The sequence below is a fragment of the Lactuca virosa genome, chromosome 8 (assembly GCF_052849685.1).
Source record: "Lactuca virosa cultivar CGN04683 chromosome 8, Lactuca_virosa_CGN04683_v6, whole genome shotgun sequence".
NCBI classification, from domain to species: Eukaryota; Viridiplantae; Streptophyta; class Magnoliopsida; order Asterales; family Asteraceae; genus Lactuca; species Lactuca virosa.
This window is the reverse complement of record NC_136433.1, coordinates 211443018-211452404: the sequence shown is the minus strand read 5'-3', so window position 1 is coordinate 211452404 and position 9387 is coordinate 211443018. Positions and strand designations below refer to the sequence as shown.

The 9387-nt window shown below is 37.0% G+C and overlaps 1 protein-coding gene across 1 annotated transcript; it reads right to left on the bottom strand.

Moving 5' to 3' along the window:
* Positions 1 to 3479: 3479 nt before the first annotated feature.
* Positions 3480 to 5527, bottom strand: LOC145128782 (UPF0664 stress-induced protein C29B12.11c-like). Its single transcript, XM_079063585.1, has 5 exons — positions 5230 to 5527; positions 4554 to 4665; positions 4340 to 4411; positions 4027 to 4241; positions 3480 to 3778 (listed from the first exon to the last, which is right to left on the bottom strand). The coding sequence occupies exons 1-5, from the start codon at positions 5337 to 5339 to the stop codon at positions 3682 to 3684; spliced, it is 606 nt and encodes a 201-aa protein (XP_078919711.1). The 5' UTR covers positions 5340 to 5527; the 3' UTR covers positions 3480 to 3681.
* Between the last annotated feature and the right edge of the window lie 3860 nt (positions 5528 to 9387).

The window sequence follows — 9387 nt, the reverse complement described above, 5'->3', positions numbered from 1 at the left end:
TGTGTTCTTAAGCTTGGGAAGAGGATTTTTGGTGGGAAGAAGCTTGGAGATCAAGTGACTAGGAGCAAGGAACGTGTGGAACCAGAAATCTACCTCAGTTGGCATCCTTTTTGGAAGGTATTAAGCCGTTATCCTAACCCCCTTTTCATTCTAGATATATTTTGGATGGATTTTAGGGCTTTTCTAGCTTATTAGGAAGCCTTTCTTGTGTTTGAGCTAAGATCTGAGGTTGCAACCTCAGATCTGAACTCTCTTGGGTCTTTAAGTCCATAAAGTTTCCAGCTTTTGCAAGAATGAGACTCTCATAAGGTGTAAAGCTCCATTATAAGCTTAGATTGGTCATTTAGAGTCTCTAGGGCCTTGCATGTACGTAAAGTTTGCAACTTTACGTGATAAACATGCCTTAGAAGCTTGGATCTGCAATATGGAGCCGTTGCATGGCTTAAAAAGTACATGTATGGATGAAGGTCTGAAGGGACTCGGCGAGTTGCATAGTCAACTCGGCGAGCCACATGAAGATGGTCCTGTACTCGACGAGTTGGATGAACAACTCGGCGAGTAGGTTGAAGATTGTCGTAGACCCGGCGAGTCAGTAGAATGACTCGACGAGTCGTTTAGGGTTTTCCCAACCTTCGGACACGTATGAACTCGATAAGTTGTAAAGGGAAAACTCGGCGGGTTGGCTAAGGGGTTACGGCCACTGACACTAGGAACTCGACGAGCCACTCGAGTGACTCGGCGAGTTGGCGAGTCATGCCAGGAACTCGGCGAGTAGCTAAGGGTACTCGACGAGTTGAGGTCAACATGGACTGTTGACCTTGAAAGTTAACTTGGACTTTGGGCAAGGGCTGACTATTGGACTTCTGGAAGTATTCTTGGGAACCTATTAACTTTGTGATGTGTCGGATATAGGTGGTTGAGTTTGTGGTGGTGATCCGGGAGTTGAGCTTTCTAGTTTCAGACGACAGTTGCGAGGTGAGTTATCCTCACTATACTAAGGGGTCTAAGGCACCAAGGCCGGCCCATTGGATATGTTATCCTAGTAGTGGTTATGTTGAGTATGGGTTAGTGTTGCAGCTAGTGGTTATGCCAGTTAGGTAGATCTGTAGGACTACATGTGTTGTTATATGAATATCTGCATGCTCAGTAGTTATGTTATATGTTGATATGTTATGTGGGATGGGTTGAGGTGATGCTGCTCCGTGCGGTAACTAACAAACCCTGGAGCAATACAGATACGGGCTAAGGGAGACTCGTACTGTGGGCTCGATGGCTATCCAGATGTGAGATGTGGACCCGGAAGGCAATCCAGACTCACACGACGGGCCCAGTGGAAATCTAGTAGGTGGAGCATTCCAGATACGAGCTGAGGGAGACTCGTACTGTGGGCTCGATGGCAAGCCAGATGTGAGTTGTGGGCCCGTAAGGCAATCCAGACTCATACTGTGGGCACAGGGGTAATCCAGTCTGTGAAGCGGTGGACCCAGTACATGCTGTTGTTTATATATGTGTTATGTGCAGTGTATCGGTATTTTCGGGAACTCACTAAGCTCTCTGGCTTACAATTTCAGTTTATTGTTTCAGGTACATCAGGGGATCGCGACAAGGCGAAGGCGTGATCGTACAGCTCCTCATGTTTTGTTTATGTTTCTGGGAAAACTCTGATATTATACATTTTCAAAACCAGTTTGTAATGTTTGATGAATTTGGAATGAGTTTTTAAGTTAAATTTGGAAAAAAAAAATTATGGGTGTTACAGATACATGTCTAGAGCCATCAGTGAGTGTAAATTACTTTCCATATCATTCAAAATATCCAAAAAGAAATATTTTGTTGTCTCAAATTCTCAATTATCATGCTAATTTTATCAGACGACAATTATTGAATCCTTACCTGAGTTGCGAGCCAGAAGTGACGATTAGAAAACGGGTGCCAGAAGATGAGTGTTTAATTATTGCAAGTGACGGACACTGCGTGTGGAGTGGAGAGAAAGTATCTGAAAGGAAGAGACCGGCGAAGAACTTGAAGAAACCGACAGAGAGCGAAGAGTTAGAGTCGGAGAAATTTGAGAGAGCTTACTCTGATGCATCGATGCTACTATGTTCGATTTCAATGTGTATGAGTTCGATTTCAATGTAAATTGTTTATGTAAGACGTGACGATGATTATTCCATCGATCCACCACCGAACGACTTAGGGCTTCGATGATCTACGACTGTAATCGAAGATGAACACGAACGTCGTCGATCTCTCGGTTGGTGGATTGAGCATCGATGATCTGGAGATTAAGGACATCAGATTGGAGTTGCACGTTGATCCTAGACTGAGGTAGAGGCGGTGGATGGAGGGACGAAGGAGGAGATCGATGCAGAGGTAAGAGAAGAGAAAGATAAAGAGGAGAGAGAAAAAGTAATTTAGGGAATTTCTCTGATTTAGTAATTTATGTTGTATTGATTTTTTGTAATATAATTGTTTCTATACCAGATTTACCCTCAATGTGTACCGAGAAAAACCTAAACTGCCATTAAGTTAAGTTATAATTACACTCATGCCACTATTCATCCGAGCCTTTTATTTTTTTGATCCAACGCTCTACCTTTAGTTCTCAGGTTCTCGGGAAACTATGAATTCTCAAATGATCCTTCTTCTCTCTCTCTCTCTCTCTCTCTCTCTCTCTCTCTCTATATATATATATATATATATATATATATATATATATATATATATATATATATATATATATATATTAAAATAGTGAAAAAAAAAAAGAGTGGTGGTTTTTTACCGAATGGAGGACCTCACCGTGCACCAAGAGCCCCGGAGTGTCACTTGACCTCACTGCACACTGTAAGGTGATATACCTCCTGGCCTAAATTAGAGTTTTTATATCCAAACAGTGGGAATTGAATTTTCTCTTGATGTACAAAAAATATTCTCAAACCTTGATGCAACCACAATGATCAAGTATCTTAAAGTCGACCAAATCATCTTCCTTTTCCTTCCTTGGTTGACTAAGACATCCAAAAGGACTTGAGTTAGGGTTTTGTACCTTTAAATTCTTCCCATCTAATATCCATTTAATTACATAATTAAGGAATTAATTATCTTCCATCTTTTTAAACTTTAGCCTAAATGTGTGAAACTATAATTGTACTGTAGCATCCTGATCATGCCCATACGTGTGAAACTGTAGATGATAGCTACAAGGTTGGTCTCTTGCTTATTGTGGAAATTTAGAACTTTAACAAGAGTGCATACCAATATGAGTTAATTGCTTGAAGCCCTTTGTGGTTTTATGTTTAGCTATTATGGTGCACTGAACTAATCACAAATTTGTCTAATAAGAAACACTTTTGGCAATCTTAACTTTCCATGACATAGTTACAGAACATTCATCAAACATCCTATCATAAAGACAATAGATCTACTTCTTACATACAAGGTCAAGTATGTAAGATTTGAAAGTGAAAGGACTAGTATGCAAAAAGATAACAGTTGAGGGATTTTATAAAAACAAAAAAGAAAACCCTAAACCGATTTAAAAGAAACAGTACAAGCCATTTAGTTACCAAAGTGCAATATACCAATACACAAAGAGCTAGAGATCTCATGTACACAAGAACTTCACAAGTAAAGATTACTAAAATATTCAAAGAGTTTCATTTTTTAGGATCCATATTTTCATTCAGTTTGAGGATTATATGTTCGGCGTCTGAGCTGTGATTCTGAATTCGGCTGCTGTAGAAAGATTCTTGTCGGATCATTCGGATCAACATATCTGCTCAAAACAAAACACATATTACTTACATACATATTATATGTATCATGCATTCTGTGCATAATATATACTTACTATCCATCAGGCACATCAAATGTTCTGATGTGCCCGACACCTGACACATAAATATGTGTCAGGCACAATGCATTTGACATTGTGCCTCATACATAAAATATGTATGAGGATCAGACACATTTAGGCTAAATGTGTCTGTGTCTAATATATACGCGTAACGGAATGGTACTTACGCGTGTCTCATCATTTCGTCAACAGGAGTTTGAGCGGCTCGTAAAGGATCAGGGGCACGGGGCTCGGTTGGGCCACCAAATTGTTGATTATATTGTCGCACGGATTTTATCAAGTTGAAAAATAAGGGCACAAATGTCCCACAACCTCCTTCCTTGAATAAAATCTTGAAAGAGTGAGTGGAGTACAATGCACGATGTTGGTCATCGGGGACTACCTACAATTGAACATAATTATTACATCAAAATGATCAAATAACCAATAATCAGATATGATTACATATGATGAGTTGATGACATGGCATTATCCACTTACAGGCTCCACAAGTCCCGATATATTGTTGCAGTGGAAAATCGGTTGGTTGAATTTTTCTCCATGTACATAAAGCTGCACCAAAAACAAAGTCAAATTATAACAATACACAGACTGTAACTGTGACTGTGACTGTGACTGATGTAAATGAGCCAAATATTGTGAAATGTTATATATAAGTTTATAAGAGTAAAATTTAAAGGAAAAATATACTCACCAGAGGCATATCAAAAGCAATAAAATTGTTTGTAGGTTTATCAGCAACAAACACCATGCGGACATTTGACAAATAGATTTTCCCCTTTGCTTTCCCCATTCCACCGGGTGCCCTGAAGATACATAGTATAAAACAACACTTAGCTTAACCATTGAGGGCATTCATGTCTTTTTTAACATTGTCACATCCACAAAAAGTTACAATTTTTTACTATCAGTCAGTTTTCCATTAATAGAACTTCCAATTTCATGTAGATTGTTGCTTGTGTTAACTGTCACGATTTGATCAAATCCAATTTCATATAGATTCGTGCTTGTTATGTTGCAACACATCAATAACAGATATGTGAATTTATGTATGAATTTACACTGTGCTTTTGTGATAATCGTATAGAGGAAACCAAATAAACCAATTAAAAGGAAGCGAACTGAAGATTCAAGCAACTAGTCATAATAAAGTACGATAATCGGTTACAATCATCAAGCAATTACGAAGTATTCAAAGTTTACCATAAGATTAAAATGATCATCTACATCATCTACGCAACACAAGAACACAACAAATCTCAAACCTAGAACTAACATTATAAACCCTAAATCGAAACTGGTGCAGGCGATTGTGGGAATTTAGAAAAAGAAAAATAATCAAATTGATAAAGGATTGAAAAGATGCTTACCCGGGGATCTTGTCGACCTCAAATTCGACGCCGTCTCTAATTAAGACGAACATCTCGTTGACGAACGCTACGGGCATCCCGTTACCATACAGATTAGGATTAAGCGCCATCGATCTCCTTCTTCGTGGAGTTTAGGTAGAGAAACGATTGAATTTTTAGAGAAATTTTCAAAAGTGTGATCAGATATCGCAACAAGAGTGCTGTTCGTGTAGTATTTGTTGTTTTCCCCTCGCGTATGATGTAATCTACGACATTCCAGACGTAACCACATGCCGTTGGAGTAAACGGTAGAAGGTACTCCGTTTTGTAACTTGGTTTATTTCCATCGTCACTCGTTTAAAACAAAATATAAATAAATAAAATGATAAACTGTACCATTTGAATTGTTTATAAAAATTTGTCTCAAGTCCCACAAGTCAATCTCCAAACACTACTACTATTTTGGATTTGAATCCTATATGAAATTTCACGTCAACCACTAGATTGTTATCACGGGGCAAAATATATCTTTTGGTTAATTTTAGAACAATTATCACTTATCTTCTAAATCTTACTCTTAAACTAAATATTTGTTAGCTAAAAGGATTTGAACCCTCAAACCTCATGGGATGAACACATTTTTAAACACCATATACCATTAGGTTTTGGGACTTTGCTTATATAGTCAAAATACAACAAGTAAATGGGTTGGACATTTACAAGAACATTTATAAGAGTCAAATACAATAAATGCATGAAAATATAATTTACTAACATTCCAGTTCGATGAATATCATGATCGTTTTTGGTTTGTTCATGTTGAACTGGGTTGTTGGTCAAATACGATATTGACATTTTCACAATAGGCAATAGTGGCTTCGTTAGTTGCTTTATGAAGCTCACGAAGTAAGTTGTCGATACAATATGTTTCTACTACAACATTAGGGACTCCTAGATACTCTGTTTCAACATTGTATCATGTCCATACCCTGTCGTTTTGAAGACCAAGAAAAAAGGTTGTGCTCAACAAATACATTGTATCCAAATGTCGATCACCTAGTATAAGGGTAGCCAACCTAATTAGCATCAAAATAAGTTCTCAATCTGTGAGGGGAAGTATCATAATTAGCATCAATATAAGTTCTCAGACTATGAGGGGAAGTATCATAAAGATGCAAATTGTCATCTACTGAGCCATGGATGCATCAAAGAATCTGTTTGAGTGTTATGAAGTGAAGCTTGTGAGGTCACACATTGGTAGGCATATCTTTTGAACTACATAGGTGATGTTGGGCCTATTAAATGTAAGGTACTGAAGACCTCTAACAAGGCTCTAGGGTTAGGTTTGCGACAGGTGTGCCCGAGGGACCCAGTTTTGCTAAAGTGTCATCCAAATTGCAAGCTAGTTTGTAGTTTAGCATGTTGTCCCACTAAATAATTTCCAAAGCATATTTTTGTTGAGATAGAAACATGTCGGTCTGATCCCGAGTAACTACAATGCCAAAAAAAGATCCCCGAGATTAGTCATATAGAACTTGGTGCTCCAAATAATCGTGATGTGTTATAATAATTTTAACGAGGGTGCAATTAGAGTAATGTCATCCACATACAAGATAAGATAAGCGATGTGATGCGATGACACCGGTGGTAGATGAGTAACAAGGAGTCACACATGATTGTAGTGAAACCAAGATCACATATAAATTAGGCAAACCCCTGAAACCAAAACCCTAAGGATGTCATAATCAATACACAACATATGTTACAGCGTAAAGACCTAAAGGTCTTGAACACTATTGTAATTTGTCTCTTAATCACTTGGCATCCTAATCAAGTTCCAACAGCTTAAGCATTGTTATGTGTGATACATATAATTTGAGTCGGTCAGGTTGGGAAACCTGGTGAGACACATAAGGTTTTCAATCTCATAATATTATGATGATAATAATCCATAGTTATAAAACCTGCAAAACCAACTGTTACCAAACAATATAGATATATCCCACAACTTAGATATTTATAAAACATTAAACACATATATACTCATCCTAACAATTCTCACAAGTACTAGTCCACGATTATCAGGAAGAATCAACTCACCTAATAAATCGTTTAGAGCAATGGTTTGACTACACAACTAGAGGATTCCTTGGTCGGTGTAAGTCATAAAGGCTCTCAAATCATCAAAGTATTTGATGAATATGGTATCCTATTTCATCTACATATGTGGTTTATAAGTCCACACTAGTAACATAATTCACAAGATTGTCTAGAATGATCAAGTGTTGTCATATTACTCTGGTAGATCACCAGACATACCGTTTCAGTTTCCTGATCGGACCCACCATATCTGGTTTTCCAAAGGAATACAATATTGTACTCCGGTACATAATCCAAACATCGACACCTAATATTGTCAAAGAACAGAGATCTACTATCTGTTCCTATCACACACACCCTTAATATGACGCTACCCAATATACAAACTTAACTGAACTAAGCATCCTCTTTAGGTCTTACTTTATAACTAGACAAGATTACAATACTCGTAATCAACCTTCAACACAAATTTATTCCTATTTAATATCTTTACAATTTATAACTAAACACTCTTTCAATTTAACTCGAACTAAGCATCATTTATAAGTCTAATTTCAATACCAACCCTGTTTAGACAAAGTATCATAATTCAGTGTATATATTTAACACCAAGTATTAGGTATTTAATATACATTAATCTTTTAAGTAATAATAACTTTATTAAGATTGTTATGTCATATATCGTATATACACTTAACACATATATAATCATATCTAGTTCGCACAGTGTATGTTATCAAATATACATTTAAAACATATTCTATATAATAAGCATTTAATTCATATATAGACTTTCAACAAATAGTTAATACTTCTAATAAATACTTGTATTAAATTATGTCTATAAAAGCAATTATGTACTCACCTGATTGAGGTGGAAGACTCACGGGAAAGTTAGCTCCTTGGATAACACTTCAGTTTTTTCCCTTTTAAATTACCTAAATACGAATAGTGATTTCTAAGTCGCCTTCCAATCCTTAAGTAAGGATTTTCCTCGGTACTTGTTTTCACACAATATTATCTCAACCGAACCCATCGAGTTATACACGAAATCATGTTTTAGGTTCCTTCATGATAGCTTATCAGCCTGCCGACCTAACTCTATAATTGAAACATCAACTATGTTGATTAAAGTTTCACTATTAATACGTGAAATTTTATGTTGAATTCCTCACATGACCATTTCTTTCATCCCATAAGGATTTTAAAATGACGAATTCATGAACTTTACTGTTTCGTGTCCCTTTCGGGTTTTGACTTTGTCGCACTACAACAACTTTCATGTTATTACCAACATAAGTATTTTAAAGAAGATCATAGAATGATCTTAAATAAAAAAATCTTTACTTATGAGTCAACAGAAACATTCTCTACAGAACAATCCTCTACATATGTAATGCCCAGAAAGGCATACTTTTATCACTTGGTCAACTATAACCCATGACACATCGTGGTTCTACACCATCCTCAGACACTTGATGATAAGATCTAAGATAAGATCGACCCATTTACCTATAGGCACATGTAAAGGTTTCAAGTTCCTTCACGATATATGTTGTCTTTTTTTCACTTTACAACCCAAACACTCATTTTATTATCTATATAACAACTTAAGCTAATAACTCTTCACATAGCTTCTTGTGCTGCAACTCTCCTGGATCTTGATGCTGAATCCGAAGTCGAGTTGCCTTTCGCATTTTTGCCTTAAGGGTTGGTCTCCTCACTTGGGTTTGAACCCTTATCTATTGCTACTCTCAACCGATCAAAGCCCAAGCTAGCTCTACCTATGTGGTTTGTAGCTCCTTTTCTTCTTGGAAGAAACTCCTTATTGTCATATCAATGAATTTCAACATCTCCAGCGCAATATCAGTACTTGTACCTATAGCGAGTGATCTTCTCGCATCATACGACCATCGTATGATCAAGATCATGACAAGCACGAAGTCATCCACCAACGTATATGAATACAAAATGGTATAAGAGAATATTACTAACGAAAAGGAATTTACTAGTAACAACGATGGTTGTTAAACTTAGTATTATTCATCCCTCTTCTCTAGGATGATCAACTTTGTCACG